Source organism: Bacillus rossius, chromosome 16, assembly GCF_032445375.1.
Source record: "Bacillus rossius redtenbacheri isolate Brsri chromosome 16, Brsri_v3, whole genome shotgun sequence".
NCBI lineage: Eukaryota > Metazoa > Arthropoda > Insecta > Phasmatodea > Bacillidae > Bacillus > Bacillus rossius.
In genome coordinates this window covers 29,192,917-29,209,125 of record NC_086343.1, presented here as the reverse complement: position 1 = coordinate 29,209,125, position 16,209 = coordinate 29,192,917, and the positions used below count along the sequence as shown (strand labels likewise).

General features: G+C 38.2%; 1 protein-coding gene across 1 annotated transcript in view; it reads left to right on the top strand.

Annotated features, from left to right (window-relative positions):
- Window positions 1–16,209, top strand: part of LOC134540347 (uncharacterized) — a 74,141-nt gene that overhangs the window by 46,824 nt on the left and 11,108 nt on the right. Inside the window, exon 4 of the mRNA XM_063383019.1 lies at window positions 14,082–14,178. Coding sequence (XP_063239089.1) covers window positions 14,082–14,178 — 97 coding nt within the window. The remainder of the gene's footprint in view (window positions 1–14,081; window positions 14,179–16,209) is intronic.

The window sequence follows — 16,209 nt, the reverse complement described above, 5'->3', positions numbered from 1 at the left end:
TCTATGATCCGGAATCCAATATGGTGGCAGGGGTCAAGGTCATCCGAGATTGCGAGGGCATCCAAGATGGCGGACACTGGATCCGACTCCACACTTCTACTCTTATGTTTTGTTTAAATTATTTTGTTCAGTTATATTTATCAAAACAAAGTATAATATTAAGTTAAAATTATTTTTCCAAGTTTTTATTTTAATTAAATGTTGTATAAAATATAATCTATAAAGTTTTTTTTATTCAACTCGAAGGACACGAGAAGTACATAGTTTCGTTCACCTGCATACTTTGCTTCCAGTTCGAACAACCCTTGTGATGTCACTCCTGGAGACAAATATGTTTAAGTGTATACTTCAGACAAATTGGGACGCGGATATATTACAATTTTCAAGAAACTTATCTAAATTTCATTAATATATATTTTCATTAATCTTTATCTCGTCTAAAACTCAATTTATTACTACGTGAACCAAAAACATCGGACAAGCTGCTACAGATGCGACTGCGAATGAGGGCCTTTCAACCTGCTTCTTGCTTCGCGCTTCAGTAGCTATTCACGACGAAAAAGTTTCCCCAGGCAACTTCTCACTTGGGCAGTCAAGCGGACAAGGACATCCAAGTACGAGCAAGTACGAGCAAGTACGAGCAAGTACGAGCAAGTACGAGAAAGTACGAGCAAGTGCGGGCAAGTACGAGCCGCCACTTTTCATTGACTTCAAGTCAGGCGCTCGAATAATACGCGTACGTGTATCTTTAAATTTTCCCCTCTTGTAAAAATAACAGATTGTTAAGAAATGTCTGGACATACATAAATTTCTCAAAAAAAAAAAATATTGTTTTTTAATATTTTCTTTATTGTGTGAGTATTTCAACAATTTTGCATATTTATTGCTAATTAATCAATATTGATTGATAAACAACTCTCTCTCTTTCTTTTTCCCCATCTCTCTCTCTCTCTCTCTCTCTCTCTCTCTCTCTCTCTTTTGCCGTTTTATCCCTTACGATGTATTTGCGAGTAGAGGTTTAAATTGCCAAAGAAGTTTTACTTCTATCACGTGTACCGAGTTACACGCGCTCTTTTTTTTATTATTATTTCTTTGGAGGATAGGATTTTTAGGTGTTCGTAAATAAACCGAAAGGTTGGTTATGTATGGTCAACGTCAGAGATGTGAGTGGGAAAATTTTCGGAGGAAAATTTTTCGTTCGCCAATTTTCTGGAAAAAAGTAACCACATATTGTTTTGGATTATTTTCGTTTTTTTCCTTTTATAACATACATTTACATTATTTAAGATGAGTTGATGTACGTTACACAATCATTTATTTTATGCAGATTGGTTGGTAATTTTTAAACCACAAAGTTTTGTTCCTAGCCGTTGGTAGATTGTAGCATCGGTCCTACCCAACTCTGAAATGTTAGCCAAGCCATTTAGGTGGTAAATAAAACCAAAATGTATTTTTTTATTAGTCCGTTTTTTATTTTAAGAAAATTCTTAGCGAGTCGTCCAGTACTCGCCAGTTATGTGTAACATCTAAACTCGGTTAGCGTGTTCTCGTGTTGCAAATACACTTATAATAAGAAACTCTAACACGAAATTTAACTTATAGGTACTTCTTTAAAATAATGCCAAGCGCGATAAATATCTGAAAGTGGTGTTTTCAACTACGTTTCTTGACGCGAATCACACTTAGTTTCGCACCCAACCGCTAGAATTCGCTGCTGGAGCAGTTACGTCGACTATTGAATAATTTGACTAGCAGAGCGAAAGCTTAAACTTTATAATGAAACGGTTCAAACGAAAGCGAAAAAGATATAAAAATACACTAAACCCTGGCTTTCGACCTGACTTCAAACAAGGAATTTTTTTTAAATACTGCCTATATTGTTAAAATTCAGTAAACCGTTTACTCTATATAGTTTCCCTTCGGCTTTGTGACCTCTATATGTGCCATCCGCCACAGATGGCAGCACCGAGGTTTTTTCCACAATTATGTCAGATTACTCCCACCAAATGCCGTGTACCGAGATTTGATCAAAATGATTTGCGTGTTTTGTTGAAAGTATTAATGTTTCTAAAATTTTCCGGTTTTGCAGAAAATTTTCCCAAAAAATTGGTTGTCTGTAAAGTCGGTTTACGGACGATAGTTTAACGTGACAACGTCATAACAAAACATTGATGAAATGATTGCATACTTTTATGAATAAAATTGAATCATTTTTGTTAAATTATCACAATTTTGTATGGATACAAAGGAGTGAAATTAAATCTACAATTTAATTGATAAATTTACTTTTATTTGCACTCATTAATTCAAATATGTTTATTACTTTAACGAAGAGATTTTAACTATAACTTTTATACATGTTTGCTATTTAACTTCTTCCAATCTGTGTTATTCTGTTAAGGATAGGACGATGATAGGAAAAGTTGGAAACGAATGGGAGTGTTTCAAGTTTAATGTGCCTCGAAAACGTCAAATCGATGGTTGTTCCAATGGAGTGGAAGAGAGATAGATGCGGCGCAAACGTACAATGAGCGTAACGGGACAATGTGCGTAACGGGACAATAAGTCATCCTTTTTCGTGCGTGCAGCCGGCGTTCATCGATTTATTAGACGTTGTCACGTCAAAAAATAATTTTTCTGAAAACCAACATGTTTATCGGCTTTGGTTTTCATTGCGACCGTGAAGTTGCACAGGAGTAGGGATGCGCTGCGGGGACTGATCGGGGGACGGTGAATCTCTAAGGCGTGCGGTATCGATACAGCTGCGGTCGTGTCGGGGGCGCGGCGCGGTGTGTACACAGCGCTAGTGGGCAGTGACGTCACGAGACAGCCGGCGCGCCGAGACACGGACTGTCAGTCCTCGCGCGGTGCCGGCAGCTGCAGGCTGCGAGCTCGCCAGGTGACACCTGCCGTGTTCACAGTCGCCTCGCTACAGCCTCGCTACAGCTTCACTGCAGGTCCCGCTGTAAGTTAAAACCCTCTCAATATTCAATACGATTATTATTTTTTCAATTATGTATAAATGAAATTAATATTAAATTTCTCTTTTAAAAAATAGTCGTCTGTAAAGTCGGTTTACGGACGATAGTTTAACGTGACGTCATAACAAAACATTAATGAAAATAATTGCATACTTTTATGAATAAAATTGAATCATTTTTATTTTAATAATAAAAGAATAAATACTTGAATTATACTAGTAATCGGATTTTAAAATGCAGGGAATAATTAACCTTTATTGCCGAAATTGTTGTTGTAATAAGCAATGAAAACCACATTAACTTTTCAATTCACTTTATAAACAGTCGACGAAACAGTTCACGTTTAGATTTAAGTTGTGTTCTGCCGCTGTCTTTCTTCTCCTCGGACGCATAGGCCAATCGAGTGGAAGAGAGAGAGATGCGGCTCAAGCGTACAATGAGCGTAACGGGACACAGCGTAACGGAACAATGAGCGTAACGGGACACCGCGTAACGGAACAATGAGCGTAACGGGACACCGCGTAACGGAACAATGTGTGTAACGGGACACTTTGCGTGCGTGCAGCGGGCGTTCATCGATTTATTAGACGTCACGTCAAAAATATTACTTAACTCTTTGATCAATCAAAATTATATTATATTTCATAATATTTATTAAAATAGCTTTTTTTAATTTATTAAAATAATCGTGTTTTGTAATTTTTTTTTACATTTGGACAAACCTGATAGAAATAAATTCCTTTCCAAAGAATTTGGCGAATTATTTTAAAATATTTAACTAGTAAAGAGAGTAACGTGAACTAATAGCCTTTTATAGAGAATTTCAACTTTATAAATGTCGTTAAATAGATGTCGAGAGCCATTAAATAGAGGTATTTTAAAGTTTAATTGCAGCTAAGTTGCTATTTATGCCAGAACTTTAGAGCCAAATATTGTTTTGTACCGGTCTTAAAACCTTTTGGTGGGATTTTTACTTACCTTTATAATTGTGCAGGAAAGCGACTTTTGCATTGGTTGTACATTATTTATTAAATACTCATTATTAACGTAGCTGATTAAACACCTAACAAACTTTCACTTTACATAGTTGCTGTTCGACTTGCTTCCCAGTTGCCACACTGCAGAATTATCTTTTCCCGTAGATTCTAGTAAGAACAACCTCGCCTATGCAAATAAAATAATTTCCCAGCAATTCCAAACATCTTTGATCTCGGTGTGATAAAATTCGCGGGTAAGACATACGGTTAGAAAGAATTCTATAAACATCAGATCTAGAATTTTTTTTCTAATGATGGTCGGACTGGTGCAGTGGAACATTATTCATGTAGTTTTTAATGGTTTTGTTTACTAAATGTGCTCAGTGATTTATTTTTGAATGAACGTTAAATTAGTATTAAACATTTTTATATAAAACATGTTGATTAAAATAAATAACTTGTAGTAAACTTTGATACTTGTCATATATTTGGTTTATAATATGCAATTGCCAGAAACATTTTTTTATATAACATAATGGTTAATTTTCGTTTGTCGCGAAGGTAAAGACAGCAGAACCAGTCCTGCGCGGGTGTTGTGATATCTGCTGTCAGGTCCGCATTGAGGCCCGTCTACAATTGCAATGTTCTAAATTGTGTCCGACGGACACTGATCGCAGAATGGCCCGCGTAACTCTGACGTCATGACGGTGTTTTCAACATCTCCCTGGTTCGAATACCTTGGTCGACTTGAACTTTTTGTCCCAGGGATGAAAGCCACAGCTCAGAAGTTTCCCGAAGTAAAGTTTTAGGTTATGTTGTCATTGTAAAAAATAATAGTTCTTTTTTTTTTTCGGGATGTTACGTTAGGTTAGGTTGTCGTAACTGAAATGAATGGTTAGTTAGGTTAGGTTAACGTTATTAAAAAAATACTCCATGACCGTAAAATTTTTAAATTCTTGCATTATATATATATATATATATATATATATATATTTTTTTTTTTTTTTTTTTTCCGCCAGTGAACGGTAATCTTCGGAGAACTTCGGAACTGTTCGGGCGTGGCTCTCATCCCAGAGAACTGTATGTAGGCTTCCCACAGAAGACATGCAGAGAGGCAGGAGGTCACGGGATCTCGCTAACCACAGGCGCAACTAAGCAGTTGATGGTGGGGGTGGACCTAACAGAACACAGCGACATCCGGAGAGAACCAGCAGCGCGGACCTGAAGAGTTGTAACGTCAATATTTTTATAACCAATCACGTCCGACACATTTGTGACGTCAGAGCAACAAAGTTGACAGACTCGACATATTTCACGATTAGAACGCGGGTTTTCATGTAGGTACACGATGAATTCATTGTTGGAATCTATTAAATACGTTTACGCACAATGCCGTTCCGGAATAAATATTAAATTATGATAAAACTATTTTTTTTTTCAATAACTCAGTTTGAACAAACTTGTAAACAATAATGGCTGTCGTAGGCCTATATGGGTTGCATCCAGGTCGTAAAGAAGTCACCATTTCCAAGCGCGCATTGTAGGTTATCTGTGACAGAACTTCGGGAATAAAAGTAGTCGTAAAATCAATTTTAGCATCTTTATTTACTACGACTAACGCTTTAAATGCAAATGAATTAATATTTTAACAAACTAATAAAGAAGTTAAAAAAAAATTACATGCGCATTTAACGATTTTAATTTACGAAACGAAGTTAGAAACTTAAGTACATTGCCATAATTTTGTGTTTGTAGTAGTTATTTTTAAGAACTGTATTCAGTTAAAAGAAATTGCTAGGATAAAATTTATCAATTGAAAAACAAACAAAAAAACGTTAAAATTTTAAACTGGCCGACACAATTTTGTAAAATCCAATAAATTTTACACGTGTCATTTATAACATCATTTATAAATATGTATCTTGATCGCACTACTTGTAAGGTCCCTTGTGAATTGTACATATATTTACGATAGACTGTAAAAGTTCCTCACCACGTTTTATCACTTGATCCTGTTGGCATGATCATGTATACATTGATAACTGTAGTATACATGATCATTGCTGTTTTAATTTAGTACGACGAAAGATCCTAGACATAACGAAAAACTTGTGATTTAACAATGAATTATGATCCTAAAATTATTTCTCAAGACCTGTGACATACTAATTTGTTATTTATTTATTTATTCATGCAATCCGTTTAGTCCCAAATTAGGGACATGGAGTAAGTTAAATACAATTTAATACAATAGAAGTTAAATATAAATCAATAATACAAATCATACAATCATATTACAAATGGTTCAAATAATAAAAATTGACGGTATATAAACCTATATTAGTTATAAAATAAATAAATAATAAAATACACACACACAGTAGGGCTATAATACAATCAACACCAAGCTATAATTATGCAGAAATCAGAATTAAATTTATACATACTAATATTGGTGATCCAAATATTCAATAATAGTATAAAAGGTACCTATGTATATGGAGAAATTCCTTTAATTTTTTTTTTTTAAATAACATACTGTTCTGAAAACAGAAAATTTTAAGATCTTTGGGCAATTTATTAAATAAATTAACGGCTATACACTCTGTGCCTTTTTGAGAAGCCGACAGTGACGAAAATTTAACATGAATATTATTTTTTGATTTTGTGCTATACTCATGAATTTGACAATTTAATACAAACTTATCCTTTAATGCTGTTTGAGCCTATTGTGATGTTAAAGATTTTTTGTTTTGTCCGGAACGTTTCGACGTACTAAATTAAAACAGCGAGCATAGTGTACCACAGGATCAGTACATTAAGGATCATGCCATCGGGATGGAGGGATACACTTGGACACGTGATACTGGACAATTACCACGCACATGCGCGTGGGCTGCTTGTCGCTAGCTGCTGACGGCTTATCTGGCGACGGAGGGTCACCGGGTCTCGGGCGATAGTCGGCGCAACACGTCAGCTTCGGCCAGTGACGGCCCCGGTAATGTGGCACGCCTGAGGAATATACAAGCACTTCCAGAGAGAAAATAAAAGGAAATTTATAAAACTAACCTTCCAACATTTTAAGACAACCTGGAACTTAATTTCGAACCTTGTTTTTCTAATTTATCTTAAGATGTTCTTATCAAAATTCAAATAAATTACGTTCACGTTGTATAATGAACTAGCTGACGTACCGTCGCTTCGCTACGGAAGGCGTAACACACTCGCGCTGCTCATTATACCAGCGTGCAGACACCGGGACAAATTATTTTATTACAGATTAACCCATATTACCAGAGAGGTATTATAACCAAATTAATTTATCATAAACTGGAATCGAAACAGAAATGTTAACCGTACACGACTGCATCAAAGAAAGGAATTCCTGATAACATTATAAATACCAAAGTGTGTTTTTCCGTTTGTGATTTCATAGTTTAAGGGCCGGAGACTCCAAATAATTACAAAATTCCATCCCTAAGGGATTGGAAAAGGGGTGAGTTCAGTTGTATCATCATATGAGGTAGGTCACTCTGTGATTTTGTGTCATTCATATATGTCCGCCACGCGGTCTGGCAACTTCCTATCCTTTTCTTCGGCGAAACTCATCATCCAGTGACATTACCGAGGGGAAATTATCTTATCTGTTTGTTTATCGCATTGGCTACCCATGTGAGAGTGGAAACTGATAAGGAACCAAAACCAAAGATAAAATATACTTAATAAGACTGTATATTCGATGACAAAAAGTATGCATTATAACTAATCAGTGATTGTGTTCATAAAATGTAGTTAATTTTTTTTTATTATACATTGCGTACTTTTCGTTGCACCCACACATTTCGTTACCACTTAGTTTTTTTTTCTTCGTTTATTCACTTAATGTCATTTGTCTGCGCCGTCAAATTAATAACAGAAATTAAATTTTTTTTTTTCGAACTGGTATTCTGAGTTTCCTAACCGAGGCAGCAACATCTTTCTAATTCCATACAACAGGGTTTAGCATCAATTTCCGCCGGCTACGTAAAGGAATGAGAAGTTTTTCCTGTGTATCTTGATGTGCATTAGCAGAAGTGTGGTGTTCCGATAAGCCGTATGTGTAAGGTTCGGATTTATAATGAACGGAAGGAAAGACCTGCCTTAAGTTTTATTTAACTTCGTGTGGTGAAAAATATCCGCAGTGTTTTAAACTATGACATGCGACGCTAAACGCTGGCATAACTGCCTCTTTCTCTCTCTCTCTTTCTCACTTCTTCTTTTTCTCCTTTTTCACCCTTTCTCTCTCCCTCTCTTTCTCTCTCTTTCTGTCTTTTGCTCTTCTTTTTCTCTTTCTCTCTCTTTCTGTCTTCTATTTATCTCTCTCTGTCCTGGAGCATCTAGTGACATTACAAACACTTGTCATAATGACAAGTTTTTGCTGCAATATTTTCTTTTTATCAAGTACGTACTGCGAAACGTTGTCAGCTTAAAGCAAAGCATTGACACTGATCTGCAGTGCCTTTCTTCCAAGCAAAAAATTTTTTTTGTTGCAAACAACTTTTATGAACGTTTGCAGGAAGAAATTAGTTTACTGAATTGAGATTGGCAGCGGTAAGGCTTTCTGTGAATCTCTGATCAATTTCATACGCTCTAAACTAGACATGGGCAAACTTTTTAAGGGGAGGTCATATAAAATAAAAATTATTTAGGCGGGCCGAAAAAAAATTGACCACAACACATTTTTATAAGTGACTAGCTGTACCTTGCCACGCTTCGCTGTGGCACATTGTGATTGAATAGTTGAGAAATGAGAAACAAAACAAAGAATACATTTCATATAAGTTTAATTTTGCAATACTTGTAAATATACAATATTTTTTTGTTTTTCCACTGTATGCGTAGATATAAAGACTATCTGGTTTTCCGACTCGGGAATACGCAACATACAGTTGTCCATGTGAAAAGCAATCCGCATCTAAATCTAAACCACACAATTCTAAAGATTGACCTTGAGCTTTATTGATTGTGATTGCAAATGCCAATCGAATTGGGAATTGCAATCTTTTAAATTGAAATGGTGTATCGGTCGGGATCATGGGTATTCGAGGAATGAGGACATCTTCACCTTTGAAAGGCCCCGTTAAAATCGTTGCTTCCACTACGTTATTCATTAATTTCTTAACTGAAAGTCGCGTGCCGTTGCAGAGTTTTGGCTGATTAATATTCCGCAAGAGGATAATTGGCACACCTATTTTCAATTTAAGTATGTGTGGTGGTATCACTGGCAGATCAAGTGAGTTTAAAAATTCCGTTGTATAATTAACTACTTAATCTGCTTCCACAACGGTGTCTATCGACTTATATGTAATTTCATCACTTTGAATACTGGATTGAATAGCATTATTAAGTTGATAGACATATTTATTCTTTGCGGAAAGGATAGCTCTTTCACTGAGCCAATCGTGATTTCTATGGGTTTTTTTTAATGTCAGGAAATACTTTTTCGATCAGTTCTTCTTTCGATGTTACTAAATTACAAAAATGATCGGGAAATGATATTAGTCTAGACGTCTCATCGACTGTACGCTAAGTCATTTTTTAATTATTGCACCTCACAATAAAATCATTCTCATTGTAGCCTATATAGCCATTTCCCGCTCGCTTCACTTGACGTAGTTTTTTCCATTGCTAAGAGAAATCCTTTGGCATGGAGAAACGTTTCCATAACAGAAAATGCGTGTTTTTTTTGTTTTTATTGGTGAGAAAACATTAATAAAATGGCGCAGTTACTTTTTCGCGGTCGCGGGTATGTTGCTGACGTGAAAAGTAGATAAAAACAATCCTTGATGCGGGTTGTATATAATGGTAAAATTTCAGCTCGATCGGTGCAGAACCAACTTTTTGAGTTTTTGAAGCGTACACAAACCAACATAACATTTTTATATATATATAGATAAACTTTTTATTTTATTTTTTACATCACACACAACTTACATGCTAATACGTAACTGGTATGTGTAGCTAGTTTTTGAGAACAGCTTTGTTTATTTGTGTATATATATATATATACACTTTGCTGACCACTGAACTCTCAGAAGTGTTTCGGGCGCTAATTGTAATGTAAGGCCGGGCTTATGAAGCAAGATGCAAAAATAATGTTTACTGACGACGTTTCCAAATAGGCCTACCCGTTTATAAATTACGCAATTTTAAGTGAATGGTTCCGAAAACTTTATAAATACTGACATTACGCATACAGTATGTTATGGGTTTATTTTTACCACGTGCATTACGTTTTTACTTCCTAGACATTTACTCAGTAAAAGAAAATGCAAATTTTAAATAAAACTATTAAAAATTTCACACGTATTCCTGAAAGAAAATTTCTATAGGCTTATGTAAAGAAGCCCGATAAAGAAATAATTTTATTCTACAGTTTTCAGTTTCCAACTGTAGAGTTGGTGACCATCTTGCGACTTGAGGTTTTATAAACTACCGTGGCATTTCTACTGTAGAGTAGTCCGTGCGCTGTTTTGCATTTCTTGTGAAGTTTGTAAACTCAGTCTAATGGCTGGTTTCCACTGGGCCAGTATTTTAAGTCGAGTTGCGAGTAATTCAGTAAACTCGCCGTGTGTGAAATAGAACTGTTGAAGGTGGGTTTACGATTGATAATTAAGAAGATATTACAATGCATACTAGTGGAATGGACAATGTTTTCGTGTACGGGTTTTGATGGATCGTGTGTGAATCATATTTTGACTTAGGACTTGACTGAGAAGGTTATAGTTTGTATTTTTTTCTTAAGAATTGTGGGAAGCACCAATCGGAGCCCAGTAGATTGTGTTGTTGGTGCGAAATAATGTTTCCTTGGGGAAAGAGGGCTATGACATAGTACGAAAGAAGTAGGAAATGATAAATTTTTATTATAATGCTAAACGATAAAATTAATAAAATAATATTGCATTAAATAGTTGAAGAAAATAAAACTCTGATCAGAATCTTTATTTCGGTAATTATTATTTTGATGTTTTTTTTTGTTTTGCTATTGCACGAGTCTTTAAAAATGTATTCACAATTAATGAATTTTTTTTAACTGTGCAGCCATTTTGTGATGTTTTGGAAAAAAAATAGCATTGCATTTAATAGTATTTATATACTCGTATTTAAGTCAAATATTTGATTCAGATTTCTAGGTTACGAGCTAAAAATCAATTTTTATGTACAACTGTAGCCAAACGTCTGATAGTTCAAGTAGGTACATAAACATTCACCGTGGATAAAAAATACGTTGCATTTGAACACATTTTCCGTTGGCAATGATTCCTTGCCAAAATGCGGACGATACCTACGTACATGACCACTGTGTCAATCATGAACTGGATATTACTTAAACATGTGCTCATCGATGTACAAATTAAGTTTATAATTGTTGTGTTTTTCAATCGCAAACCCACCTTCAGTGGAACGGCGAGTGAGCCCGACCCAGTGGAATGAACAGTGGACGATCTAGCCTCTAGCACCTGCTCCGCCGGGAAGCCTTCTTTTCACAGACGAGAGAGCCAAACTCCCGATTGTGCATCTTGGGGTTTTTTCTTGTTCATTGTAAATAAATATGGCGGTGTTGATAAAAGGATAACAATGGTCAATTAGGTTAGGTTAGGTACATTATAAATACTTTAAAACATTGTGGACAGTTGATTTGGTCAGGATAGCTACATTAAAGATACGGAAAAAAAAACATGAACTTCGGGGAACTTCGGGTTTTGGCTCTCTCGTCTGTGAAAAGTAGGCTGCCCTGCCCCGCCTCACCTCAGTTATTTGTGGTATCGTTTCCATGTCATCAGCCATCCGTTATATCAGCAAAATTTCCTTAGTTTCCGCCAACTACAAAAAAATATTAACGTTTAAATAATCGTTGAAATATAAATATGCAGGTTTGAACTCACGTTAAAGAAAATATGACTGTTAGGTAGGTACTTTATCTCAGGTTTCATTGTGGTATAATTGGTTGAGAACGAAACTATAAAATACCTCAAAAGCAATAGGTATCTTACATAAAATAAATATATATTTTTTTTATATCATCAGTCTTTCACACACTAGTAGTACTTAGTAATTCACTTATTGACCCAAGTTTTTATTTTTTGTGAGTACTTTCTGCACAGAGTAATAAATTTCATAGAGAGATTTTATAACTTAATGAACAGAAAGTAATACTTATGAGAAGAAGAATATTATAACACAATGAAACAGAATAATCTGTTGTGAGTTTTATATATGATTATGATGAACTGTTCTATGTGATATAGGTTAGATTGTGTTCTAATTTTTGATATCTATACTTAATTTTGTTTACTGTAATTATGTATTACTTTTCTTTTATATATAATATTATATAAAAAGGTGTTTATTCGTGGAAGTGCAGCTTGTCATATTATTTTAGTTTTGTATGTTTTTAATAATGTTCTTGTACCTGTTTATGTGTTATTTATGTTTATTTGTATTTTTATGACATATTCTATACCATTATGTATGGTCTATTGAATGCAATAAAAAATCAAATCAAATCAAACTCGCTCCCTCACGGGACAGGTGTGAATAGTTGAGTTGTGGACACTTCTTGTCTCGAGTGAACCCTCACACGCTTGAAGTTGTCCGAGCGAATTCACGGGTAGAGAAGACGGGGATAGCAACTAGAGCGAAATAACTGTCTTACCTGCGGTGTAGTAGCTGTCCACTTAACGTGATTACAAAATGCGACGGTTCAGTGCAGAATCTGCTTCCAGCATATAATGCGCAAATCGTGTTCGTATTGCTTTAAAATAATGTTTGAAAGAAAAAAAAATTGGTTGTCTGTAAAGTCGGTTTACGGACGATAGTTGAACGTGACAACGTCATAACAAACCATTGATGAAATGATTGATACAGAAGAAAAGGAAATATATTCGGCCTGAGACTGAGCCGTAATAGGTTTTTGCAACCAAACCATTTAGGCATTAAAAATATTATATTCTTTGAAAAATAATTTTTTTTAATTTTATCACTATTTTGTATGGATACAAAGGAGTGAAATGAAATGTACAATTCAATTAATAAATTTACTTTTAGTTGCATTAATTAATTCAGATATATTTTGCGACGCTGACCGCAAGACCACGAGGCCATACTTGAAAATTTGTTGTTTCAAATGACTTATATATATTTATAAACTTTTTTTCAGGGTAGGGGAATAATATTATTTCGTTTTTATAACACGATTTGATAACAAATACGCATCCCAAATACACCAAACTTATTTATGTGTTACAATATTTTTTAAAACATTGTGCAAAAGATCCCGGGTGTCCTAATTGGAATTATTATGTGTAACTGTAAAACTCCATTGTTGGTTCAAAACGTATTTGAATATTCAACATTACTTTTAAATAACCGTACCAATTGTGCTGAAAATCGGTGGACGATCGTTAAATTACATAATATTAATAATTCAAACGACGAAAATATGATTGAAAAGTCAAATCGATGGTTGTTCCAATCGAGTGGAAGAGAGATGCCGCGCATGCGTACAATGAGCATGAAGAGAGATGCCACGCATGCGTACAATGAGCAATCAGCACACATCCGTAGTGGGACACCCTTTCGTGCGTGCAGCCGGCGTTCATCGATTTATTAGACGTTGTCACGTCAAAAAGTGGCGAAAGCATTGTTGCAAGAGGTACGGCAGTATTTAGAAGAGCATGTAGGGGATAAAATTATACCATGAGCTGCCTGTTAATTTCCCTGTTTCTGTAAATGTACGCTGTTGGTGTTCCACACACACATTCATTTTCGTGGTACAACTCTAAAAATTTTAATATTTTCTGCTACTGAACGCATATTCTTAAATTAACTGAGCACCCAGTGTTTGATGGACTGATTCACCAGCTTTCCTCTACCAGACTGCACCGGTTCTTACAGGCGAAGAACGGGGCGGTTGAGTCCAGTAGTGACAATTGCGGTGGCGAGGGGAAGAGTGGGCGAGCTACAATCAAAGTGTGCTATAACATTCCAAGCTGCTAGCTTCAGTGCTTGCCCTAGTTGCTGTACGGCTTGTACTCGACTGCTGAGTGCTGACTGTGCTCTGTGTGCTCTGTGCTCGGTCCAGTTCGAGAGAGGAGGCGCAGCAGATCCTCGTGCTCGCTGCCGGACCGCAGCCGCACGCCCTCCAGTGTGTCCACCGACAGAGCGACTCCCCCGCCCGGGTGAGTGCCCCTATCCGCCCGCCTCGTGCAGCCCTTACACTTCAACCGCTACCCCCTTTCGCCACTACCCCCCTTCACCGCTATCCCCCTTCACCGCTATCCCCCTTCACCGCTACCCCCCCTTCACCGCTACCCCCCCTTCACCGCTATCCCCCTTCACCGCTACCCCCCTTCACCGCTACCCCCCCTTCACCGCTATCCCCCTTCACCGCTACCCACCTTCACCGCTACCCCCCTTCACCGCTACCCCCCTTCACCGCTACCCCCCCTTCACCGCTACCCCCCTTCGCCGCTACCACCCTTTGCCGCTACCACCCTTTGCCGCTACCCCCCTTCACCGCTACCCCCCTTCACCGCTACCACCCTTCACCGCTACCACCCTTCACCGCTACCACCCTTCACCGCTACCCCCCTTCACCGCTACCCCCCCTTCACCGCTACCCCCCTTCACCGCTACCCCCCTTCACCGCTACCCCCCCTTCACCGCTACCCCCCTTCACCGCTACCCCCCTTCACCGCTACCCCCCTTCACCGCTACCCCCCCTTCACCGCTACCCCCCTTCACCGCTACCCCCCTTCACCGCTACCCCCCTTCACCGCTACCACCCTTCACCGCTACCACCCTTCACCGCTACCCCCCTTCACCGCTACCCCCCCTTCACCGCTACCCCCCCTTCACCGCTACCCCCCTTCACCGCTACCCCCCTTCACCGCTACCCCCCTTCACCGCTACCCCCCTTCACCGCTACCCCTCTTCACCGCTACCCCCCCTTCACCGCTACCCCCCTTCACCGCTACCCCCATTCACCGCTACACCCCTTCACCGCTACCCCCCTTCACCGCTACCCTTCTTCACCGCTACCCCCCTTCACCGCTACCCCCCTTCACCACCCCCTTCACCACCCCCCTTCACCACCACCCTTCACCACACCCCTTCACCACCCCCCTTCACCACCCCCCTTCACCACCCCCCATCACCGCTCCCCCTTCACCGCCCCCCCTTCACCCCCCCTTCACCACCCCCCCCTTCACCACCCCCCTTCACCACTCCCCCTTCACCACTCCCCCTTCACCACTCCCCCTTCACCACTCCCCCTTCACCATTCCCCCTTCACCACTCCCCCTTCACCACTCAGCGCTCTCCAACTCTCCCCTCTTGACATACAAGCTTTCAGAAGTAGCAGTTTAAATCGCAGGAGTTGTATGCTCGCCTTGAATTACCCACCGCCTTCGCTGATTCGCGGCATGTTCGGAATGTAAGTACCGTTTGGTCATTATAACAAATGAACACATGAAAAATAAAGGTTTTATTGAAAGTTTTAGTTTACAACATATTTACATCACAATTTTCCGATAGTCGCCATTCAGTTACAAGCACTTTTCGCATTGCTCTACCAGTTTATTTAACCCCTCTGCATAAAAGTGCGCCGCCTGGAAATGGAACGGTCGCCTCGGCCATAATCATCATGGACTCGAATACGCAATGCGTGTAGTCTAGGTACAGGCGCTTAGTGAACATCGGAATAAGTTCAAGCAATCTCCATACTTGAGTCGAGAAATGGCGGCTGTTTTTTTGTAACGAAAAGGGTCTCATTTTGTTGATTTAATGAAACGTGAGTAAACAATTAACAGCAAAATGTACAGAAATTACGATTTATCAACTGGTTTAATTTCCAGGCGGCGCACTTCTATGCAGAGAGGTTAAATAAACTGGTAGAACATTGCGGAAAGTGCTTGGAACTGAATGGCGACTATCGGAAAATGTGATGTAAATATGTTGTAAACTAAAACTTTCTAAAAACCTTTTTTTTCATGTGTTCATTTGTTGTAATGACCAAACGGTACTTACAGTCCGGATGTATTTTGCAAATTATTTCTCCAACAACCCCCTGTATCCGCCACTGCTGTTGGCGTATCTCATTTCAGAGTCGGGGTGAGGAAGCTATGTGCAGTCATTGACTGTGATAAGTGCATCTCAGCTAATCTATTTGTTGGAATCGACTTGTGACGATCATTCGAGCCGAACCGAGT